Here is a 25,841-nt window from a genome sequence, read left to right on the forward strand (position 1 = left end):
TAACCATTGTCTATGGACGCTGACCACATACCATCAGGTGGCCCATATGCTCGTCCGCCAACATATGCCATAAAAAATGTTAGTTTAAATGGACCGCAGCGGCTTAAATTCGATCAGGAGAAGCTCCAGAATTAAAAAATGCATAAATTTTGAAAATGTTTGTTAACCAAATGTAGCGATTTTAGAATGATGCATAAATTGAAACGTTGATAATTGTCCATAGTATGATTTTGATGTATGAAGTACTTCCCTTCACGTGTGGGCCGCAGCAACGTGTGTACCGTTAGGGCGCCGCGCTTAAAACCTAGCTAGTGTAACGAACTATCATCCTTCTCCTATCTTACAAATAATATCACCCATCCCTTAGCTGAGTTCTTCAAGTGTATTAAGACCAATGGAGCGCTCCCAAGAACAAAGTGTCGTCCGGATTTCGATGTATCCTCTTTTTACTCATCTTAATACAGTCCACTTATCTCTCGCGCGTACACCAAGTCATATTCGCTTTATATGAGTCTATTTATTTAACGTAAGAACTGAAATATTCAAGTTGGGAATGTTTCATATTTTAATATTCTATGAAATACGTTCTCTGCATGAATTTGTAATTAAAATTTATATGTATGAGAATCAAGAGGAAGTTTAAATATCTGATAATACTGAGATATTTGACATATATAAAATAGCTCTGAACAGCTACAATAATCTGAGTTTGCTTATTGATTCCTAATAGTGCTCTTTTGTTAATTTGTTGTAGTGGATTGAACAGTTCGATCGAACACTTAATAGAAATAAATCAGTATACAGACAAACTAATCAAAGCTCGTGGATTTAAATCCTAACAAGCAAGTTAATTCTTACGAAGTTAATTTTTATTTTTAATTAATCTCATGATCGGTGAACAGGAAAATCGTTGTAATCTGCCAATTTGTCCACAATCTTCCAATGAGCGTTGTGCATAATCAGGCCTTACCCAGCTTGACATTTATGGGTACTTTATTTACTTTTGTTGTTGTAATTTTCTTATTATTTTTTTTATTGCAAGGTCACGGCAGCGGTCACATGGGCCGCCTGATGATAAGATGTCCCCAACGATCAAAGACATTAGTGCCGTAGAAAAAAATATCCACTCGTCGCTAATGCTCCACTATTGAGATGTTATGTCCTTTGTGTTTTTGTTCTGTGGTAACACTGGCATTTTGGATATAAAAGCACAAAATTTTGCTAAAGTAGTGCTTTTTTTTAAATAACTAATTTACACATATAAAAGACTGCTAAATTTAAACATAATCAATAAAAAAATATGATATCTAAAATGACAGTGAACATAACGTTCAAGAAAATTTTAAAAATAATCCGTAAAAATCAATGAACTTCTATAATCGTTCATCATTTGCATTCAAAAGATAAAGGTTAATGGACTGTAAGCGACTGAAAGGTTTCAGCGGCGTCTAAACAACGCCTCTTTGTGCGAGCCTACTATTAGTACTTAGCCAATGTTAAACATCGAATTTCATGATTTTTTAAACAATATTGAAGGGAGTCTCTAGTTCCAATAAACTATATATTACACCTTTAGGCAGTGTTATACTATTTTGTCACCTATAACATATATCGGGTATAAGGTACCCTAAAATAACTGAATACAGAACTACGGGCAAACATTATTATGAAATTTTCTTAAAGTAACGAAAAACAAAATTTATGAGATGAAATGTTCACTTGCGGAAATTAAACATAATCCTATGTTCACGTGATTGGAATGAAAAAGACATTCGTCGTTGATTTAAATTTCATCTTTGTACATAATTTATAACGAAATAACTGTCGCCTGCGGCTTTTCTCGCGTTTTAGGGGTTTTGTCAAGTGATAAGTATAAAAGTAGCCTATGTAAACTTAAGGGCTTAAACTTGTTTAAAACAAAAAATCATCAAATTCCGTTACGTGGTTTGGCCGTCAAAGCAGGCAGGCAGAGTTACTTTCGCATTTAGAATATTAATATTGATATTTCATTTTAATATATATCCAAAAAACTTTTGGCTATAGCTTATTATTTACAAATTTAGAATATTTGACGTACCGTGTGACATACATACACAATGTATGACGTGTCTGTGACTTCGTTCGTCCTTGTAGCTTTCTTGTACAATTGTAGGTCCCTTTAAATCCCAATTCGGACAAAAAATTTTATTTGTTTTTCAAGAAATTTTCAATAGCAACCCAGAGATATATCCGTACGTCGCAAATAAAGTAATTGATTATGAACAAGATGTATCTTCGGCCAGATTGGCCTGACTATAACAAGTATTTACTCCTGGATGCTGTATCTCTCAGTACTCTATATAAGCTATCATTTTTGTAAGTGTTTCTATGACTAACCCTACTCATACATAGGCTTCTGACGTGCTATCAAATTACCTAGTTACACATATTCCCAACAATTGTAAGAGCGCGTGCGTATTGTAACTGTTTGCGCACAAATTACTTGCCTTATAATATCTTCTACATCGTTACCTTTGTTAGTTCGAATGATATTATTATATGCGTAAACATTTTCTTTGTATCGCATATTTTACGCAAAAATGACGTCATCGATTTTAAACTAATTATATGCGACTGGTCATGTTATGATGTTATGTTATTATAGTATATTAATTTCCTAATACCCAAAAATTAAAAAAAAACTGCCTTGTCACTTCAAATAGACAAACTATCTTGTTAGTCTAGTGACTAACTATTCACTATATTTTTGCATGCAGGTCAGTCACCTCTTCGTGAGGTATTCTATTCCCCCTTGGTATGGTCGGTATTTACTATATGTATGTCCGGCCATGACGAGTGTATGACGTGACGGTGCTCACATACAAGTCGCTCTGTCTTCTCTGCAACAGAGAAGTAGCAAAATCAGAGTGGACCGTGCGAGCAACCCATGAGGCGAGTGTCTTCACATTTGATTCAACCCGAAACAATTTATTTTTGCAGCAAAAGATCTCGAGGACCGAATTGTTTATCAGTCCAATAAAAGTTATTAGGTTTTTCTAACAAGAAACCCTTGAACTTCTATTTCCCGCTGTGGCCGAAACATGATCATGTGTCGAAAAAATCCAGTATTTTTTTAATAATAAATAAGAGAATTACCATTTTAACAGTAGCTTTTAAGTTAAGTAGCAGTAACAGGCTTGTCTAGATAGAAAACCCACACTCAATTTACTAGTATCATAGATGAGAATGACTTATGCTGACTAAAGCTAGACTATCTAATCTTTAAGCCCCGAGTTTCGAGATTAACCTTTCGTTGCATTTTAAAATGTCATTTGCCTATCAAAGGCAGAAAATTATATGCGAGTTCTCTTCTATATACGGATACTTCGTGTATTATAAAAATGTGAAGAAAACAATTAAATATTTTTCCATCTATTTCTTAAATACCAGCATAACTTTATTCTTCCACTTGTGCTGATTACGTCCTCCTGAAAAAATGCAGCCATTTGATTGGCTGTGAGATGACATGTGTCAGAGTGACTGCAAAAAATTTAAAAAAAGAACATTCTTCTTACACGCTACGGTAAAGTTCAGAAAACTCTAACCCCACGTGAATACAAATTGTACCTATAAAATAGACTTCCATGAAAAATAGTAAAAAGTGGTAGTATAAAATTGGTATCTTCGTCGCAGGTACAGTTCTCAATGCATTACCATAAATGGCGCCGAGGGAAGAATACCGATGGAGGAAAGAAGTATAAGTATTATTTTAAGAGCAAATACTGGATGGCATTATATAAGTTTGTCCCTCGAGGATTGTCGAGCTGTTTCCCTAATGTTTGCTCTACGATACCAATTTATGAGACGTGATGTAATATTTATGGGGTGAAATGGAAAGCTAACAATGTCAAATAATTTTGTTTATTATCGTAATGGAATCTTATCGTACTGAAGGTCTGATTCGATTCAGAATTAAAGTATGTAACTTTGAAGCTTGATAAATAATTAAATTTTTATATTTTAACATTTTCATATCTAAATACAAAGATGTCATTACTGTTGTCAAACTGTAATAGCCTGTATTCATTATATTGTTATAATACTGTTATTTAGAACGAATTATGGTAATAAGTTATGTTTATTTATTTTCAGGGTTCATACAGTAATCACAGATAGAACTCCATTTTTTTATGTAATCGTGCTAAGTAAAACTTGGCTGAGCCACTGGAAAACATATTGTGCACTTCCGTTTAATTTTTTAACGTTGTGATACTGTTGGTTACTGATATATTGTCCTTTGTCAATTTAATTTCATTTTGTATTATAAGTGAAATTTGATGGGATAGTTTTATTACACAAAAACATTCAGGATTACAACACTTATTCGAAAGACTTACATCGATCTATCCATTTCAAATCGTGGATGAAGGAATATTCAAGCAATAATGGATTTTAAGAAAAATATATTCCATTAAAATTAAACTCATTCGATAAATACGATTGAGATTATTTTATTGGTATTCTAAATAATAAAATTTATATATTATACTATCCATATAGACATACAGACATATGTATATACTTAGATATAGAAAGGGAAATTACCGATCTTGGTTGTAGTAATATTCAAGAACATATTATTTAAAAGCGAAATTAAATTAGATGATACTCACTGAGAAACTTTTTTATGTTAAGAGCGTTATGATCTCTTGCCTCAGCCAAAGGCAAGGCGCAAGGTCAACAACTATCGAGGCTCGGGTGTTGATCTAGACAGGATGATGTAACAATGTCTCATTTAAGGATAAATTATTACTAAAATAACACCCACTGAACGAGCACTTCACCGTGTGCTAAGTATACATCTAAGTTACTAAAAAGGCTGACGTATTATAGATTCTAAGTAATTGAAATGTGACACAATAATTATGGAGTACTTTGGTCACTTGGCTACAGGAAACATTGATTCTATAACAGTAATTAATGTAAGAGTCTGCAAATATTTCACCACTGGACTGTCCCGCCTCTCCTTATGGGGAGAAGGCCTGTAGTTTATTTAACCGCTCTGTTCCATGCGGGTTGGCTTATATGTGCACATGGAGCTTTCCCCGCGATCTTCTTCCTAACCGCCGAGCACCATATGCTTAATATAAACCTAAATGAATAACAAGGGTCGACGAAATTTAAACCAAAATATATGAAACGCAACATTCAACCTTGAAATTGTACGTATTCTCTTCGTGTCCATTTATTTTTTCACGCGTAAAATTGTCTTCATTATTTGTTATTTATATACTTGTTGATATTGATTATGTAATAGTTAAAAAAATGTATTATAATTATCATCTCTAATCATTGATTATGTTTAATTTATATTTTTAATAGTTAATGCTACAACCAAATCTCTTTCAAACTTGAATTATGTGTTATGATTTACACATGCATCTGTGATTGATTAATGTTTATTGTTTCGTTAATACATATTGTGTTGATAGTACATGGTGAGACTACCTGTAAATAGTAGAACATTTGCCAAGATAATTTTCAAGCGTAAATAGATTTTTCATGTGATATTATATTATCTACTGTTGGTTGTCCTACTGAAACAAAATAAAATGAAAGAATCCTTGATAATGATGTTGCTTTATATGTTGGCAAAGTTCAAAACTTTAATCTTATGAATATTAAACGGGTACTATTAAATAATATTCGATTCACGTTTCGTAAGCATTTAATACAAAACTTCACAGGCCCATTGGCATGCACGCTGTAGAGCATATTTGCTGTGTTGCAAATCTATTCATATTGCCGCCGCAGCCGCTATACGAAAAACCTTTGCAATGGCGAGCAGTGACGTCAAAGTACCATCTGAAAAAAATGTTTATTCGACAGATCTTCCAAGTTTGTTCTCACAAGTTTATGGCAGAAGCTTCGTATTAAGTATAGTAATACAATATAACGACGATGAGACAAACAAACATTTACGAATATTATAGTACGTGTTTGGATTCTAATTATATTTAAATACTATGCCTTCGTATTTAGCGATAGAATATATGATGACTGGTTAGTACACCTACCCAGGCGGGCTTGAACAAAGCCCACCGGCCGGAATAACACCATGTATAGTAGCATCTTCAATGCGGTTTGTTTAATTCATATGTTACAAAATTCGCCGCAAAATTCGCTCGTGTAAAGTCAAATGTACTTGCTTGGGCTTGGACCAGCAATCTTTGATTGATATCCAAGTAAATTTACCACTGAGCTCTCAAGTCAGCATTTTAGCTGTACTTTTGAATATAAAAATATGAGATCATCTCACCTTTATATACGGAAAACAAATGGTAGAATAAGGAGAATATGTCAAAGAAAATTAAAAAATTTAAAGTACACACAAAATATAATTAAATAGAAGCTAATGTGCACGTCAAATTATTTTCAAACGAGCTAAGATTAAGATTTTTTTTGCTTATTTCAATTGCGCAGAATATCAAATAGGCTTATAGTGCATATAAATTTAAAGTCCATTAGACCTATGGATATTAGCATAAAAGTAGCTGTAAGCCTTTACTTATACCGTGAATGCGACATCAACCATGGGATCTAAAATGATATTTCCCTGTATCTGAAATTACACTGGCTCACTCACTCGTTAAACTGGAAAACAGCGATACAAAGTATTGATGGTTAACGTGTAACTACCGTGTAATTATAGTACAAGCGCAATTACAGGCTCAATGAACATAACATCTTACATCCCGTAGTCGTCGGTTTAAGAAGTGGTTTATATATCATATAATTCTAGTGTCTATGACCTCGTCTGTGATGCTATTCGAAAAATCTGCATCTATATTAAAATAAAGTTCGTCAAATAATAGACTGATTTTACTAAAAGAACAATAAAGTGTCTGCGACCAAAAGAACAGGTGATCCATTTACCCATTTGCCTCCATAATATATATTTAAAATAAACTTCCAGCTAACAGTCGCACTTCAACTACAAAAAATATCTTACTATATCCAATGTTAAATGAACGTTTAAAACATACGTTTAACGTTTTACTTGGTGGTAGGACTTTGTGCAAACCCGTCTGGGTAGGTACCACTCACTCATTAGATATTCTACCGGCAAACAGAAGTTTGGAGTTTAAAGGAGCTAATACGTGTAATGAGCGTGAGTGACTACTTACCACCAGGTGGCCCATTCGCCAACCAATATCACAAAAATTAAAGGTTGTTTGATTACTAACTCTCAAAAATAATATCGATACAGAAAGCTGAAATTCGAAATATAATTTTATTGATTGATATTTCAACTGCGAGGGATAACATTATATGAATTTTACCCGAAGTCGGAACGTGCAACTAGCTTAAGAACACGTAATTTTGATACGATAACTATAGAACAGAAATATATTTATGAAAATACATTTAATAAAATTAAAAACAAACCTTTTCCTTGCATGTACTTGTAATAGCACGATCGTCGGGAGCTTTATTTTATATGAAACTATATAAGCCGTGGCTTCATTACTGTCTATAAACAGGCGCCTTATAAAATTCCTTTAGCAAATATTATGAACTGGTTTATTGCTAACTATAATAATAGATTATAGTTAGCCATACAGCATTATATTACGGTTTATTATTGTTATAGCATTATTTATTATTAGGTGTTGAATACATTTAATTAAAAATTCAACAGTGATTTAACTGTACTATCCTACGTTGGATGTATATGGCGTAAGATCAATATCACTATTCGTCTTTAATATATGCGAATGAGCAAACATTGTGTGAGTTCACACGGAACAGATAACAGAGAACTTCTAAGTCATTATCGAGAGAAAACACGTCATCCTTCCTAGCAAACATCGTTAAAGCTCTAATTGCATCTTTTATAACCAATTTCCGAAACGCTGATCAAAGTTATTTTTACTCAACTAAATAAATAATGGACGCCTATTACGTCATCAGGTGTCATCGATCGCTAAAGTTATAGCAAGTTAGAATAATTGCTCTTATTCTTTGGATAGGCCCTTAATAATATATGAATATATAATGCTTTAAAAATATCGTGTAGATACGCGCGATTTTCAGAAAGGTCTTTTAAGTCCTGTAGTCATTTCATGGCAGTCGGTTTTAATTGATCCTAGGCAGGCCGTTAGTGGTGATTTTGATGTATTTTGAACGATTTCGGCTACGGCAGTTTTTCTCAAGGGGGACTAATCCACTTCGTATGAAATGTAATAGTGCACATGGCAGGTGCACTTTCTATTTCTTCACTTTCATAATAATCCAATGGGAAAAAAATTTAATATTTCATATTTACTTGCTTTCCGAAGCACGGTAGTGCTTTCCAAACACTTCCAACTTCCAGATACCGAGCTGCTACTAAGAATTTTTCAATAGAAAAACCTGATAACTTTTGATAGGTCCGACCCTGGGCTTGAACCCAAGACCTCGAGATCTGTGGCCATATAAGCTAACTTTAGTTACTAGATCAAAGAGACAGGCAGTAAACGATAAATAAGTAAAAGGTCACTCGATAGTAAGTGGTTAGATTTCCCCAGAGATAAGGGCACTGTAAGAAATATAAACTAAATTTAAACTTTCAATTCTCCACAAGCCACAGGAACGAAGTTATAACGGCCTTCGTACCTGTAATTTTATTGGCCTACGCATAACTCAAACTGAGACATAATATTACGAAATATTACTATTTGTTGATATATTAAAGGAGTCATGAATAAGAGTAATGAAGAGGTGATTGCCTCCCAGGCGGTCCTATACAAGGTTCCACAACATTTTGCCTCCACGTACGTCCCACGTGGTCCCACGTACGGACCTAACTTGTACCATATTTACTTACTAGGAGGTCGTATAGCTCATTTATTTCGCAATTTCTTGGATTAGTTTTAGCGCTTTTGAACCTTTTTAGTAACAGCCTGGTAAAGAAGTAAGACTCTTATCTAATGAAGGTTTGGAGCCTAGTTCACCACTTCGTTCCACAGATCGTTTGTAGGTACACCCACATATTGCAGACCATAATCCGATACCGATAGTCTATTTCGTGATAACTTGTCGTCGTATCATTGATGTTTTGTCACGTTGATTATTTCTTCTATCCGCTGGGCCATGTCAGCTTCACCTTCACCTTCAACTTTTTATCTTATTGAATTTGTACTATTGTCTGCTTGTTTTGGCTATGTTTTTTTTTACTTAATATTATTATATAAATGTAACTAAAGAGAAAATGACTCACTTTTGATGATATCCATTACAGTTTCCAAAATCGTATTGTAATCTACAAAAAATTCTTGGTGACAGCGATTCTGGTATTCGATGCAATCCAACATCTGTATAAAGATAAACGGGATTATAAACAAAAAGTGATATTGTAAAGTTTGTATCCATACTAATATTATAAATACTAAAGTAACTCTGTCGTCAGTCTGTCTGTCTATCTGTTGCTCTGAACCGAATTCGATGAAATTTGGTATGAAGCTAGCTCAAACTCCAAGGAAAAACTCAAGCTTTTTTATTGCCTAACACCTAAAGACCAACTCGCCAAAGGCGAACCGCGAGCGACAAGTACTATTAAACATTTCTATCAGACCATTGGATAAACTAGCTTGAAGAAAAACATCATATAAATATTTTTTAAATACACAAATTTATGATATAGTGTATATAATGCATTAAATTGAATTGTCTTAAGCCTGTAACGGTTATCTGAATGTAATGGCGAAAGTAAAGAACTCCTGACCTTGAGGGGACGGGCTGGAGCCTCCTGTACGCTACTCCCGAGCGGTTTAGTGTATGCTCGTTACTTAACAATATTTTTTATCACCAATCACAAAAGGCTATTATATACTCACTGAGATTTTAGGCTCATAAGCCTTTCTTCTTGAAATTAAATTAATTTTTAATTAATTTTAATTGTTTTTTTTTCCTTTATTCTTAAAATTAGTATATTCGTCATAAAATATACCTCGACATGTATGATGACACTCTGACAGAGTCTTGAACGTGTTCAAATTGTGCGGGCAACTGCCGATAAAAGCCGTCTTACAATCCTCCATCTTCAGATCATAGTAGAATCTATGGGAAATTATGTTTCAAAGCTGTAAACATTTTATAAAGAGTTCGATGCTATCGATATTAAAGACTATATTGTTAGTATTGTTGCAGACTAAAATGAAAAGCGCTTGCGTAAAATATGCCAATCCAATGCGACATGGTATCAAAACCATAAAAATAAATCCTTGTATTTCTTGTAAATTTGTAATTGCAATGACCCCGATTTATTTTACTGTAAGCATGATCTCATTATCTCGGAGGAATAATTTAGGAGAGTAGTTGTTAGGTAAATAAAAACCCATTTACGGAATAAATCACAAAACATAGTTGATCATTAAAGGGTACCCTTACCATCTGATATATTTTTATGCAATCAAATTTTGGTATACCACCCTCATTTTAAAGTAAGTATATTATACAACCTACGCTTATATCATATTTTTTATATTAAGATCATTAGATACAAAAGATTAAGCTTACATTGGTAAGTATCGATCACTTCCATCGCAGTCATATCCGTTTGGTTGAAATTTACAGGCAACAGCCGGATTTATACTTTTAAAATCAATAGCTGTAATTAATAGTAATACATAAAGTAATTTTTTGTACGGGAATCTCCTTTATATATTTATTTTAATTTGTTTTTAGTGTTTGTTGTTATAGCGGCAACAGAAATACATAATTTGTGGAAATTTCAACTGTCTAGCTATCGCTCTATAGATTGAGATACATACATATAGCCTGATGACAGACAGATAGACGGACAGACGGACGGACAGACAGCGAAGTCTTAGTAATAAGGTCCCGTTTTTAACCTTTGGGGTATGGAACCCTAAAAACGATTCCAAGCCCGAATAGAAAGACTAGAGACATTATTTCACACCGTATTTACAATATATACGGATGGATTACGTTATTGATAATGCCAATGTTTTTGGAGGCCTATTATCTAGAAAGTGAGAATCTAATCATGAAAAAAAGCTGTAAGCTCATCATCCTCCTGCCCTTATCCCAATTTTACTTGGGGTCGGCGCAGCATGTTTTCTTCTTCCATACTTCTCTGACGTCATCTCACAAGTAACATTCTTTCTAACCATATCGTCTTTCACACAATCCATCCATCGTTTCTTTGGTCATCCCCTGCCTCTATATCCATCCACATCCATTCTCAAAACCTTTCTCACAACATGGTTCTCATTCCTCCGCATAACATGCCCATACCATGACAGCCAGTTTCCAGATAGCTTCTCGGTTACCGGTGCCACTTTCTCATTCCTTACTCTATCCATTCGTGTAAAAAGCTGTAAGCTACATTTAATATAATATAGTATTGGTGACCAATTTACCCTCTGTAGTTGGAATATGTGTATGCTCTTCAAGACTAACATATTTTATATTAAAACAAAAAATTAAAAATATGTATATTTGATACCACTGAAGCATATTAATTCAATTTTATCGCTCAGTCAAACAACACTAATTTTTATTATCAATAAAACGACGATCTATTTAATTTCTACGACCGTAACTTTTATTATTATATGGTATTTCCATTTAATTCTTTGACTTTGAAATTTGAATTAATTGGATGAGTTAACTTTTTCAAATATTGGTCACGTTTAATCTTTTAAAGTATTTTATTTTTATTTCAGATTTACGACACTTGGTAGTAAACGAAATAATTGTATATTCAAATAACATAAGCACTTCGGCAACAATTGCAACAATGTAAGATTTAAAAAAACTTTTTATATCCCTCAAAATTAGCTTTAAAATAAAAATTCTATTGCTGATCATTTATTATGTTTTGCTGCTAATAGCAGCTATATCTTGTATTGCTTTATTTAGAACTGCTTTTTCGAAATCAGGAGTTATAGATTTCTTAACATTTTGAAGTATCCAATTTATCATCCATTTTTGATGAATTCTATTCATTGAACGTTGAAGCTTGACTTGATAATCTAAACGACCCTTAACGGCATGAAATACTTGCATAAATCTTTCTCGATATATCGCTTCTAATTGCATTGCTATATTTTCTTTCTTAGCATCCATGAGTAATTTTTGTCCTTCTGCTCGCCATTGAGCATCTTTTGCGTCTTTGATTGCATTTTCATAGACACATGCCTCGTCCCTCCTCGCCTTTTCTAGTGTTTCGACATGTTCATCGATACTCTTGTCAAGGCTACGGCCCAAACCTGGACCAAGTCTCGTTGAAGCGTAGTAAAGCATAGTAAATATAGACAAACCGACGTAATACTCATGTTCCATAACATAAATTTCTTTGCTAAATAAATAGTTCGTTAGAACTAATCCAAACACATACGGTCCAGTTACACCGGTTTTCGAATAGAAGAACAGGAACCATTCGTCTGGTATGAAGCCCATTCGAACTTTACCAGGTTTAACTGCTCGTTTTAATCCTAATGATGGAGTACTCGAAGGAGGTTTGCCTGAAGAACCTGGACAAACCGGTTTGGTGGTGGATATTGGTGGACATATTTTGGTACATGTTAATACAAAAGGTTGCTTAAGATATTGCTTCAAATATCCCAATTTTAATATAGGACTAAAAATCATAATTAATGTTTTAATTGTTTTATCCTTGACAACAATTTGACACTGACATACCATAATAAGCGGTAAAAACGGCAAAATATCTAAATATATTCTGTCTATAAAGGATTTAATAATTAATTTTATTATTTATTAAAAATAAAAAACACGATTTTTCGTTATTATTCAGTGATTTTCTTTCACACAACGTTATATGTAAATATATTAGCAAATTGTATATGACGAAACAATCACTACATTTATTAAGTATGCACAATAATATTAATATTTTAATAAATTTAAAAAAAGCAGTAGGTATATAACTGAAATACCTTCCATCAATATATATATATAATATTATATAAAATTTTATATATTAATAGCAGTATTCAATTGATGCTTTGAAATATCTCAAAGTATCTCAGGTTCGGCTTTTATGAAAAATAATATTGATGAATGGAAATCTTTATAAATTTATTCAACAAACATACAGTCTGGTAAAGTATTCATTAATGTGATTACTCCTATAAAATAAATACAAGATTATTTACAATATTAATTATAAGTATTAAAGGATTGCATCTTTGTATGGTAAATTTGATTGAATTAATTGCTCGTTAATTGCCAGCCTGTAGGTGATTAGATAAAATGTTAAGATAAATCTGTATCACATTGGTTAACTTATTCGAAAACGAAATGAACCCTCGGCTTTACTCGCGCGAAATTATAATCCTTATTGCTATATACAACTTACAAACAATATATACAACTATCAACAACATTTTATCATACATCCTTTACAAATGTATATCTTCTAGTTAACCGAAAAGTTATATTGTAATGAGACTAATATTCCTTGCTTAAGAAATGATTGTTTCCCCGTACAAACTTCCATTCCCGTTTTTACACCCTGCAGGGATGATTTCCGTGAAACAAACCTATGTCCTTATTAGTGCTATAATTCGGCAAATTGGTTCTTTACAACTATAGCTTATTCCAATGGAAGTAGGAAAAAAGATAAACAAACCTTAGATTTAAGTATTTCATGCGATTTGCTAATAACTCATCTATATTGTGCACTACTAAGAGTTAATGACTAATATATCTTTATTTATAATACAACACTATTACACTTAAATATTTATTCGGATAACAGTTTCGCCGACGCACAAAATGCCATTTTGTCGCAAATCCATATATTAATCAAGCTCTCGAACAATGACATCGCGTCAATTTGCTGTCAAATGTTGTTTTTTTGGGCTTTTTTCCTCTTATGGTTGGAATAGAGTATAGGTAACGTTAAATTTCACTAGCGTCTCACGTCTCCTCTATGTTTTTCAAAAGATTCTTACGTTCATAGTCGGCACTCGTAGTCTATATTTAAATCTCACGATACTTAACAAGTATATCACCACATAGCATTTAGTATATCCCTACTAATACTACAAAATCGAAAGAAAATTGTCTGTTATCTGAACCGATTTCGATGAAGTTGCTATGGAGATAGTTTGCGCCCGGGGAATGTCATAGGCCATTTAATTCACTCCTCGAGGGATTACAACGAGGGTGGACATATGTTTGTAGTTTTAAAAATATCGCGCGGGTAAAGCCGCTGAGTCTAAGCTAAGTCTGCTAGTATTCAAATAAAAACACAGTTTATCGTCAAACTACTTTAATATCATTGTGCAATAAAAACATGCATTCTCTTGATGTTAATTATTCGAATCTCTTAATATAATAGTAAGTTCATAAAACAATATTATTATTAGAAATTCTACATATTACTGATACACAAACAGTCGGTTCATAAAAATATTAATGTTCGATGTTTAATTTTTTTTATTTTCTTATTCTATTACAGCTTCAATATAACTATTGTTGTATTTCGTCTTTTTTTCAGGTTTCGAATACAAATAAAGTCCAAATTTCAAAGCAAGCAATAATAATAATAATCAGTGTATTAAATTATAAGGATATGGACTATTTTGATACTTATTATAAGGTGGTTAACCAATAAACTTGCCCACATCGAATTGAATATCATTTACTTTGTACGCCATTTTTAATATATTTATTTTCCATATTTTTTTAAAGGCGGTATTTCGCTGCACGAAGAATGGGGTACTTGTCGCCCGAGCAGAGACCACGGAAATCGTCCATGCTGAGGTCGACGATGGAAACTCCTCCAAGGTTCTTGGACCTTTAACAAATAATCAATCATTTTAAGTTAATTGAAAAAAATAAAAATATGTGCCTTATTGTTTTAAACGCGAAGATATTATAAAAAAAAAAACGTCACATGTATAAATTATAAGTCATTTTTTAATATTATTAAGTATTACATTAAAAAAAAAAAGACTTTAAAATGCATAACGCATTTTGAATAATAATTGAAAAATATTAAAATTGACATTTCATCGACGTCCAATGATGGAAATAAATAATTCAGTTCAAGTCAATAATTTGAGGATTTTTTTTTTTTATTAGTATTATTTTACTTACTTGGCATAAGTCGCCTTTTGTCCGGCTGTGTCAGGATCCTCATAGCTGACCCATAGACCGCCCTCACTGTTGTCGTCGGGAAGACGGAAACCGTATGTTCCTGTACAATACATCAATGTTAGGTCAGCTCCCATTTTTCCGAAACAACTCGTGCAGAAATAGTGCGTGATGTAAATTCGAACAGTGCTGGTAACTATATCTTTCAAATGTACTGTTTTACAGCAAAATAACGTTCAAAAGCGCATACCAATACGAAACTACCAACTTTAGTTTACGTAATTGTTAAAGGGTTTTAATTTTATCTCTATAATGATATTTTGATGTTGAGTTAGTTGGTTATTTTTGTTTAAGACAATGACTATAATTAAAAGGCCTTAAGAAGCATTGTAACAAGTATGCTCATACAGCCTTATGACTACTGATCAACACCAGTTATATTTAGACGACTCTAAATCCTATTTAGCTCAAACTCACTCACAAAACCAGTCACCATTAGTTACAATTACCAACACCATATAACGCGGTGCGTTTCCACTGAAAAAGATGGCAAATTCTGTTTTTGCAACTATTTGCAATTCTTCAGAAAGTCACCAACGATTAAACAAAAATGTATCATTTTGGTGAACATTATAAGGTAATTTTGCCGCAGACTCGTATTGGCAACACAAAAGTTGCCAAAATTCTCTTAGCGGAGACGCAACATAACAAAGCTATAAGCACTTATGGTGTACCAACCAAAAAAATCTCCGTCCTTCGTTAAGCCCTTGTCTGAAAAGTTAAATTTAGCAGCTAATACCCATGAATTTACAGCAAGCAAACTGCTCAAGTTATACACAACCAAAATGAAAGTAAATTTGACAAGCTCTGTGGCTTGTTAAGAACTTACCGAAACGCTTGCTAGGGTCGGTGACCTTCCTTAAATGAGGACGCATACCCTTTTGATGATTAGGGTTGATCAGCTTTGCGCAGATTTCAGGGTAGCTCAACAAACCCTCTGTCTTAGTGTAGGGTCCTAAAGCAACGACAAAATTCATACTTTTTAAAATATTTTTAAATGTCAAAAAGTCAAACAATTATAAATGGATGCACTGTTATAAGTTTATTGCATTTATATATCTATATTAGAGTAAATATCGCTTGCAACTACTTTGAAATAAAAAAATGGATCACGCGTGACCGTTCATATTTAAATTACAAAATTAATTAAATAAAACGAGTGTAAATAATAATATTATGACACCTTAAAATATTTAGAAGCATTTCCACTATAAAACTGTAAGTGTATTGTAATAATATTCAATTGTAATGATATACCTGCTTCGCCGGGTCCATCGACATGGATTGGGGGAACTCCGGATATTTCGCTATCACCGTCCATTTTCCATGTACGACCGTAGGTGGCGACACCTATGACTATTTTATTACTAGGAGCACCACTAGTGAGCCTGAAAACAAATGAAATATGTTGGATGTTGGATGATTGATTCTTAGTTTTGGGTGCATAAAATATTTCATTTTACATATAACCTTAGGAAGTTTGATTTATGGTCAGGACATTGAATTTATTTTTATACAAATTTAGGACTGTTTGTATATATTACTTATATTCCTTTAGTATGTTATTATAGTTACCAGTAAGACACAGCAGAATCCACGTTCAGGAGTTCATTGCGGTTCTGGGGCTTGTAAATAGGTGCGGTATAATCAGCCTCTTTAGGGTTTCTCGACGGTGTGTAATAGTCGAAAGCGTTCAAGTTCACAATGTCTACCAAATTGATGATAGCTGGCACGTCGTAGTAAACTAAACGGATAATTTAGAAATATCAGAAAAAGGAAATAAAATACAAAGAACATCGCATCATATATCTATTACTAAGTAAGTACTCCATCCATATCCCACAATTTTCATAATTAAATATTAATCGTATTCGATTCGATCCAATCAGCTGTCATCTGGACACTAACATCTATTTTACATACAATATATTCAAAAGTTCTTGCTCTCCACCTCTATTTACCCAAACCATCAAACCTAGATTTAAATATATTTACAAATTCGGTAGTACGTAAAATATTACAGATACTTGTATAACTATTACATATATGTATATTAATTTTACTTACTGCTAGCGTTGACGTTAGGGAGGACGGTGACAGACAGTTGCATGTTTGGCTTGAGGTTGAGAGCCGCTTTCATTTCTCTGACCAGTGCCGTGAATCCTTCTCTGTGCTCAGCCTCCTTTTCATCAACGAGAGTGGTACCGAAAGTCTTCTTGATACCGTGCCAGATCGATCCTGTGAAAATATCGTGTTATTATAGCTCTATTATTTATTTAATATTATTATATAAACGGTCAAAATATTTAGAACTAAAATTGTAGTTTGAATGACCATACATAATTTTGAATGCAGAGTTTTGAAAAAAGTCTGCATTCAAAATTATATATGCTCTAATTATATTTTTAATAATTAGTTCTTATAAGATCGGTAATAGGCGCTAATTACAATTGTTTCTCTTACCCCAAGTGGAGCGGATCTTTTTCGGTTTGATTCTCGCGAACTGCCAAGCCAAATCGATTCCATCGAAGCCATGTTGTTCAGCTAGAAGTACTCCAGAGTTGACGAAAGCTGTACGGGCTGTTGGGGACTCCAACTGTGATCAATAAAATTAACGTTGCATAGTTGTGCCAAACAAAAAATATGTTACAAATAGATATATATGTATAATTAGAAAACTTTCACTGAGAACTAAACTATCTCATGTTCCTTTACAAGAAGTATTTTAATTAGGACTGCTTCATTAACCTTTAACACGTTGCAATTAGCGTTTGAAATGTACTTTTTTCAGAACACCGTTCGCAGAAAATTTAACTCAAACCTATACTTCTCGACTTCAGCAACCTCTTTGGACATTAAGATGATTTTATAACAAAATATAAAAACACAATTTTTTTTCATTTTTGTTTTTTTTTTATTTTCCCTATTTTGCATTATGATAATTCCTCTATTTCATAAACTATAGTGTGATATGAAACAATACATAGACAATTTTTTGCAGACGGAGACAATAAATAAGTGTATGTATTTGAGCTCAGAACAAAACTAAAAAGAGAACAAAATTAAAAATCTAATTCGAAAATCTTGCTATTATTTTTAATATAAGCTGATATGTTTTATTTTAAATCGATAAAATTTAGTATAATGCCCAAAATATTGCTTACAAGTTGCGTATTCAAAAAATAAAGTAAATGTTTTAATCAATTCCTAAAAATATTTTTTATTGATAAACATAACTTACCAGCAAGTTGTATTTCTGTTCTTCTTCTGTGTCGGCATCTCCACCAACGGACAGGAGAACTTTGAGACCAGGGTATTTGGTTTTGAAGTTGGTGAGAGTTCTGTAGTTGGCATGGTTGCGATCAATATCGAGGTTCTCGTTGAGCGATACCATTTTGTAAGTGTCGGGTTGTATACCAGCATAGCCGTAGACCAAGTGGGTGCAGAACGATAGCGCTGGGTCCAAGTCCAGAGGCAGCATGCGAGCTTGTGCTGGATAAATGCATCCCTCAACTTTATTTCAATATTATGTAGATTCAATGAGAACTATTGCGAATTTTTAAATTTATAGTTATGTTAAATTTAATACCAACTTAATTTTAGGTGAGCGAATATTTGGACATAATGAGGTTTTCGGTGAATGCAGCCTTTCATTCTGTCTGTCCGAATATCAGATATTCAATTCGGCCGAACATTGATAATAACCTACGATATTTATAAGCGTTGTCGATGATATTAAAATTAACACCAATTTATCGATCATTTATTTTGAGGGTCAGAATGAAATCTTTTTATATCTCGCTACCAATACAAAACAAATGATACGCTGACATTTCCTCGTGTAATACAAAAAAAAAACCGTATCAAAATCCTTGCAATCCGTATGCATTATAAATTCTCTTTAACATTTCATACAATATTTGAAAACAAAAGAGTAAAACTCAAACGAAAACTCTTAAATGAACGTAGGTGTACAGCACACGTAAACGTCGCATTGTTTATTTCGTATTAACCACTTAAAACGTTTAACCATGACGGGATGTGATATAGCAAACTAACCCTTAAAATACCAGCAATAACTTCATAAATGGTATGAATGACGAAACAGTTACTAACAACCAAAGATTACCCACCGCTTAAGGCCGAAAATTGCGCAAATTTACTTTACTAATAACCAATTATAATAAAGATGCGAAACCGTCGTCGATTTTGTTTCATGCAGGATATTTTTCAAACTAAAATAGATATTATGGCAATTTGAAGAAACAAACTATGAATACTAAGGAATAATACTACTGTATTAGACACGTAAACATGCCGTTTTGTATAATCTATTATCGCGAAAGACCGCGCATGTAGACTTAAAATTAATATTTTTTCAATTAAAAAGAAGTCAATAAATCAACAATGATAGTGATGTTAACGATACTCACAAACATAAAATGCTTTAATACTAGGTCATAACAAATAGGTTCTATTCTAGCAACATTAATTGGAACGCATAAAACCGAGCATAAAACACACTTTGACTTAAATATAATTTGTTTTTTTTTTTTTACAAACGTCACCAACGTGATACGTATGCGAAATCAAAAGTTACGGCAAATTAAATTAATACGCAATTAAGCAAACAATTTTTTTATTGTAATGCTTTAAGTATAAAAGTCTGATATATAAATTTATATACGACGACCTCCGTGGTCGAGTAGTGTGTACACCGGTTTTCATGGGTACGCCACTCCGAGGTCCCGGGTTCGATTCCCGGCCGAGTCGATGTAGAAAGAGTTTAGTTTTCTATGTTGTCTTGGGTCTGACTGTTTGTGGTACCGTCGTTACTTCTGATTTTCCATAACACAAGTGCTTTAGCTACTTACATTGGGATCAGAGTAATGTATGTGATGTTGTCCAATATTTATATTTATTTATATACATACTCCTTTTGAATGATCATAATTTAATTGTTATAGTATGTATGAATACGTCATCTTAAGAAAAATATTGCACATTATTGTAGCTCATTTATGCATTTATTATGCTTGAAGACTTTCTCTTTTACACAACATGACGTTGCCGGGTTATGTAACAACTCCGTCGTAAATTATTTTTTCTTTTTGATGCAAGCATTTACAATGGGCAAATAATCTTCCCAGTTTTGATTACAAACGTAATAAAAAAATGTTCTTTTAAGTATAATAAAATGAAGTTGTTTACAACAATATTATTAATAAAATCATTATAATTATAATTAATCATAGAAATATGACAATCGCATTACGTTTAAACATACATATTTATATAAACCTAATATTAAACATGACACTTAAATAAATATAGATAAATTATGATAATATCTATCGAAATACGAATTTCCTAATACTTCTAGAAGCACTAGTTCGTATTATCTCAGCTCACTGACACACGATATAAAGGTCATGTTATTGTCATGAATTTAATTATCTTCAGCATTGTTACTAATTAGAAATTATGCTTATCATAAGAGGTCAAATCCTGTAAACAAGACCATGATATATATTACGTAATTGCTACATTTGTTCCAACAGAGTAGGGCTGTCAAAATTAAAGGATTTAATACGATTTGAACGACAAAAAAATCTTTGTAGACATGCCGTTTTGTATAATCTCGATATGTTATGTATTAAACATTTAAACTTATATTAGCACAATCGCTGATTCGCTGAATCTTATTGAGCATGATGTGGTGTCCACAATATTACACAGTACATTAAATGAGCCAAACAACTTATAAAACTAAGATTGAACAATTTTAAGAATGTGTATAGTTTTTTGGAGACACGCACATTAAAATAAAAAGATTTCTTTCTTTATCTTCATTTTTCATTATTACTCATGTAAATATAATTACTTTTTTTTCATTTCAATATATTTATCAAGGAAACCTATTGTGTTATTTTCATTTTATTTCATTGAATCACAGGTCGCCAAACTTTGCCTTGGTCCATTTTTGGCACTCCTGATCGAGTATACAATGACCGTATGCTAAAGAGGAAAATACGTAGTTGACAACAATGAAATCAGATCTTGATATAATTGTCCTTGTAATGTGACAAAGCTTTGTCTTCCTTCGCCTACGCGATTTGTTTATTTTAATAAGTAATCGTGTACACGGTTCGCTTGCTTGGACTTTATAATCAATAAATGTATAAATTTTTTTAATAGACCCAGAGCTCATTTAATTCAATTCTCAAACCAAAATGTATCCTAATTACCAACAAATAAGATATATCATTCAAAAATGATACTCGTAAGTAAGAAAATATAGCTATCGTGTACAAACATGGAATTGTAAAACAATACTGGTATTATTCAAAATAAAAATAACTTCTCAATCGAGAATGACCTATTTTACAGGGTTTTCATTAAAATATCAAATTATATCAAACGTTTTTTTCAAACTTTTTATTACTTGATATTATTTTAAATTTATAGTATAAGTTATTTCATCCATAATCATATTCAGGATTCAAACAAAATTAATTATAAATAATTCATTATAATGTTAGCCCTGCCAACCTTAGACGACAAGAACTGTGCCTGACCGTAAATACCCTGACTCACTCTTTGTTCAAATCGTACGCAAAGAGCAGTGATCTTCAGCATTAGAAAGGTTAATGATATTCTACATGTACCGGTAAAGTTACCTCAATACTTTAATTATAGATAAAACAAAACAATGTAACTATTTAGTTTTGTAAACAATAACAATAAAATAAATTTTCTATATATGTATTTCCTCATATTGAATAGTCTAGAATATACGAATACTTTCAATAGTAAATTATCTATATAAATACGAAAGTAACTTTGTGTATGCCTGTCTGTATTATATATAACACTGTCGACGGATCCCTAAACCAATTTTAACTAAATTTGTTATGGAATAGGCTTTAGCCCCAACAAAAAGGCGTAGGCTACTTTTTCGGATTCGCTTTGGACTAACACAAAGGACAAAGGTTTGTGTGCGAGTTATTCAATTTTGAAGTTTAAATTTTGCGATTAATATGTCGAAGGTGAATTTTGATAAAAGCTTGTAATCAAATGTGATATAATCTATACTAATATTATAAATGCGTTACTCTTTCAAGGCTAAGCCACTGAACCGAATTTGATTAAACTTAGTATGAAGCAAGCTTGAACCCCAAAGAAGGTTTTTTATGCCAGCACCTGACCAAGCCGAGGTAGATAATTTGTTTAAAATAATTTTAGTCCGTACAAAAGCTGTAAATACGAAGAGTTTTGTCTCAAATGAAGAGGGGTTCAGCTATTGTTATATAATATTAGATCTGAGAGGTTGATTAGATTAGTAATCATTTTTTTATAGTCTTCTTATTAACCGCACAAGGCTACAAGGCCATATTGAGACCGTGTATATCTATATAATAAATATGCAGTTCGTTACATAATAAATCGCCTTATATCGTCGAAGGTTCTAAACAAAGATGACTAATAAATTGTTAGCGTAAATGTTACAAGTAAAATTGTGATTTGACATTAAATAATTTTGTACGCGAATTTAAACAAGATGGCGTCTTGTGTTTTTCTGGCCTTTATTTTAAAGGTGTTTAATTGATATTTTATTTTATTAAAACGGGATACTATTTTCAATGTCCTAATATTATACATAGAAACTTTATTTTTTTTATTTAATTAATAAAGCGGTTATATTGAAATATTTCATATAGTCAGGGGCGCAGAAAAGGGTATAGGGTAGGTACCCGACACAACCCCGTCCCGTCAAACACACACACAGGGACGAGGGCGCTGACAGAAACTAGTTTCTGATAAATATATGTTGTATATTTTGTGTTTTAAATTCATCAACCTTGACTCTTAAGCCAAAGGCCGAACAATAACCCTGGTCTGTTCTCGAATCACTACTCAGACGTTATTTAATTATATTTCATTTTAAAATTATATTTATATAATAATTAGAATAATTCTTATTGCAGATGTAACAAAAAATACTTTTGAATCGTAATAAAACAAGGCCCATGCGTTTAATCAATTTACGAAATACCTACAATATTATCGATTCAATGGAGATGTTTGTAAAATAAATTAATCGTAAACACAGAACAGTTTGATAGCATTATAGCTAAAATGAAAATAAAATTTATATATCGATTGATATACCCAACGCTGGTTTACCTATGTACCTTCTGGCAATACAAAAAATAATACTACACTTAATACTTTAGCGTTCGTATTAAAATGGAATCTTATCGCTTTAAATCAATTGTTCCCTTTTAAATTATTCATAGAGGAAAGCTTTTAGAAGTTTCCGAACCTGTTTCGAATGTAAACTAAGAAAGTCGCTAATTTTATGTATAAACGCCAGCAATGAATATAATTAATTTATACAATCAATCAAAATGAACGGAATCCTACCGATTTAAATATTAAGTATAATTATGAAGCATTAAATAATATAATTAAAATATATATAAGTAATAAAAAAACATTCGCAATAGTTTATATGGAGGATAACTTACATTCGCGGACATAACTCTTGCTATCGTAGTAGCACACGACTTTGCTCGGCGAGACGGTTGGCGTGGCCACCGCCAGGGCAACCAGCCCGAGGAAGGCAACCAGAATTTTCATAGTGCTATTAGAATGACCACGTCTGATCACCACGAAGCGTGTGTGGCGAATGTGAGTTAGCCGCGAACCAACTAAGATGACCGCGGCAGTTAAAGAAGGTCAAAGATTAGTAATCGTTGAACACGTAGACTGTTTATTTTTCGCTCCGGCCGTGACAATCTGCTGACCGGCAGATCGTCGGGTCACGTTTGAAAATATTGAAAAAAATAAACTCGAGGTATTCGTTGGGTTTAAACGTGTATTTTTTATCTTAACTACTTATGCGTTATAGTAAAATACCTAAATATTTAAATTGACGCAAAGTTGATGAAATCAATCAGTCACAATATCCGTATTAAACATTTTCACATATCACTTAAACGGAGTTCAATGATTTTTATCAACAGTACGTCGATTGCATCTTTAATATTTTTAATCTTTGATAGTTTTGGATGACGTCATCGGTAGTGTGTTAGAACACCGTTTTCGAATAACACCCTCATTATATACTGAAGGCTTGCAAGTCGATTATAGCATTACATAGGCTTATTTATTAAGAATATAAATTATCTTTATTCGCCTGTTACATAATATTTTAACGCGTCTTGCACGAGATACAGATATTATAATGTTGCTATGAAGTTCTCTAGTACAAAGCAAATACCCTTGTATATTTTTTATCGTTTTGGATTGTGTCAATTGTAAATTAGAATAAAATAGTTTAAAGAACATTTTCGTGGTACAGTTTTTTAGATGATAATAGACCTTGGAAGTAAGCGTTTGCCTTTAGACGCATTCAAATACCAATCAATATAAATGTACATATAAAAGTCGATTTTAGTACATTTGTCTGATTAACATAGTTCGACTTAGCATATACATATAAGCGGTTCAGTTGCGTCATTGTAGTTGTCAACCAAAGCTAAAGCAAGCGAAAATAAAAAACAACGCCGCTAGCTTAATACCGGCTTGAAGATATAGGTAATATTAAATTGAACGAAAAATTATTTGCTTATGGTTCATTTTTTTTAAATCGAGATTTTTGAATAGAAACCGATTTCCAGTCGATTCCATGTGATTATATATTTGTTGCTTGTATAAGTAGTTATTTCGCGCGGTTTTAGCCGATTACGTTACTGCTCCACACCTTTATTCTCCTAATGTTTTCGCAAGTAAAGGATTGACTTACGCATGTTTTTTTTTTTTTTCAAATTGACAGTTCGAGAGATTAAGCAAACAATAAAACTAACAAACTTTTCACCTTTACTATAAGTACAGATGCTTAACGCTTAAGTATATTTTAGAATTTCGTATTCAATAAGTTTATTTTAATCTTTGTTTTAGATTAATTTACAATATACAGCATATTCATATAAAAAACAATCACTGAAAAGAATTAACTACCAAGTCATACATGCTTGTGAAGTTGGAATACATAATTTGTTCGGCATCCACATTCATAAAATTTACATTATGGGTTGCTATTCGGGACTCCCTTCACATGTATCCTCTGTGCCTTATCTTCGTTCATTTCATAATTAGATGATATAAATCATCTACCACATTACAGAGATCAAGTCACTGGTATAATAATAATAAAAATTAAAAAATAAACGAAGACAAAACAGCTGTACTTGTTTGTCAACCAGTTTTCCTTTTTTTTGTCTAGCAACTAATGACGAGCTACAATTAATGGACAAAAAAAATTGAAAAATACAAAGTTATAGCTGTATATAATGTTTTCCTCGTTTTATCATTTACATTTTGAAATTCGAACATAGACTCTGTTCGAATAACTGGTCGAGCACTAGTTATTATAAACGATCAATTTTTTGTAATTCGTACGACTTTTAATGTATCGATTATCCGTGCTCACTACGACGTCGGAAGGATTCATATAAACTCGATACGCCTTTATATCATTAATAAAGGGTTTTACTTGCGTTTATTTTATGAAATTCGACGAAGTATCATTTATCAGGAACTACAATTGAATATTTTTTCATTCACACGTAATGTAAAATATTTATTTGTTCAATTCTGCC

The 25,841-nt window shown here is 32.4% G+C and overlaps 4 protein-coding genes across 7 annotated transcripts in view; all 4 read right to left on the bottom strand.

Moving 5' to 3' along the window:
- Window positions 1-5,669: 5,669 nt before the first annotated feature.
- LOC113404208 (thrombin inhibitor hemalin-like) lies at window positions 5,670-11,545 on the bottom strand. Its single transcript, XM_026645042.2, has 5 exons — window positions 11,406-11,545; window positions 10,540-10,630; window positions 9,971-10,080; window positions 9,242-9,335; window positions 5,670-5,844 (listed from the first exon to the last, which is right to left on the bottom strand). Exons 1-5 carry the CDS (start codon window positions 11,500-11,502, stop codon window positions 5,721-5,723), a joined length of 516 nt encoding a protein of 171 aa, XP_026500827.2. The 5' UTR covers window positions 11,503-11,545; the 3' UTR covers window positions 5,670-5,720.
- LOC113404244 (protein phosphatase 1 regulatory subunit 12A) overlaps window positions 7,847-25,841 on the bottom strand; it is a 538,461-nt gene continuing 520,466 nt past the window's right edge. The window contains exon 21 of the transcript XR_010309893.1: window positions 7,847-7,859. The gene's annotated coding sequence lies outside the window, so the exon portion shown is untranslated. The remainder of the gene's footprint in view (window positions 7,860-25,841) is intronic.
- Window positions 11,731-12,658, bottom strand: LOC113404211 (ATP synthase subunit b, mitochondrial-like). The gene has a single exon (XM_026645048.2). It carries the CDS (start codon window positions 12,637-12,639, stop codon window positions 11,860-11,862), a length of 780 nt encoding a protein of 259 aa, XP_026500833.1. The 5' UTR covers window positions 12,640-12,658; the 3' UTR covers window positions 11,731-11,859.
- Window positions 14,271-23,930, bottom strand: LOC113404195 (chitinase-like protein EN03). 4 transcript variants are annotated; one of them, XM_064220262.1, is made up of 10 exons: window positions 23,706-23,930; window positions 18,416-18,666; window positions 17,638-17,770; window positions 17,242-17,412; window positions 16,750-16,918; window positions 16,432-16,562; window positions 16,004-16,129; window positions 15,853-15,885; window positions 15,118-15,217; window positions 14,271-14,815 (listed from the first exon to the last, which is right to left on the bottom strand). In XM_064220262.1, the coding sequence occupies exons 1-10, from the start codon at window positions 23,815-23,817 to the stop codon at window positions 14,704-14,706; spliced, it is 1,338 nt and encodes a 445-aa protein (XP_064076332.1). In that variant the 5' UTR covers window positions 23,818-23,930; the 3' UTR covers window positions 14,271-14,703. The 4 variants fall into 4 exon arrangements, with proteins under 4 accessions (XP_064076332.1, XP_064076331.1, XP_026500810.1 ...); XM_064220261.1 differs by having other exon boundaries at window positions 18,416-18,687; window positions 23,706-23,880; XM_026645025.2 differs by lacking the exon at window positions 15,853-15,885.

The sequence above is a fragment of the Vanessa tameamea genome, chromosome Z (genome assembly GCF_037043105.1).
Source record: "Vanessa tameamea isolate UH-Manoa-2023 chromosome Z, ilVanTame1 primary haplotype, whole genome shotgun sequence".
NCBI classification, from domain to species: Eukaryota; Metazoa; Arthropoda; class Insecta; order Lepidoptera; family Nymphalidae; genus Vanessa; species Vanessa tameamea.

What these genes read in the sequence shown, in the direction of transcription:
- LOC113404208 (XM_026645042.2), bottom strand. Translation starts at nt 11,502, where the DNA reads ATGCTTCAGTGGTATCAAATATACATATTTTTAATTTTTTGTTTTAAT. An exon ending in ACATATTCCAACTACAGAGG is followed by an intron (nt 10,631 to 11,405) that starts GTAAATTGGTCA and finishes TATTAATTACAG; the next exon opens with CTATTGATTTTAAAAGTATA. An exon ending in GTGTCATCATACATGTCGAG is followed by an intron (nt 9,336 to 9,970) that starts GTATATTTTATG and finishes ATCTTTATACAG; the next exon opens with ATGTTGGATTGCATCGAATA.
- LOC113404211 (XM_026645048.2), bottom strand. Translation starts at nt 12,639, where the DNA reads ATGATTTTTAGTCCTATATTAAAATTGGGATATTTGAAGCAATATCTT.
- LOC113404195 (XM_064220261.1), bottom strand. Translation starts at nt 23,817, where the DNA reads ATGAAAATTCTGGTTGCCTTCCTCGGGCTGGTTGCCCTGGCGGTGGCC. An exon ending in GATTCTGCTGTGTCTTACTG is followed by an intron (nt 16,563 to 16,749) that starts GTAACTATAATA and finishes ATTTGTTTTCAG; the next exon opens with GCTCACTAGTGGTGCTCCTA. An exon ending in CAAAAGGCGACTTATGCCAA is followed by an intron (nt 14,816 to 15,117) that starts GTAAGTAAAATA and finishes TATTTGTTAAAG; the next exon opens with GTCCAAGAACCTTGGAGGAG.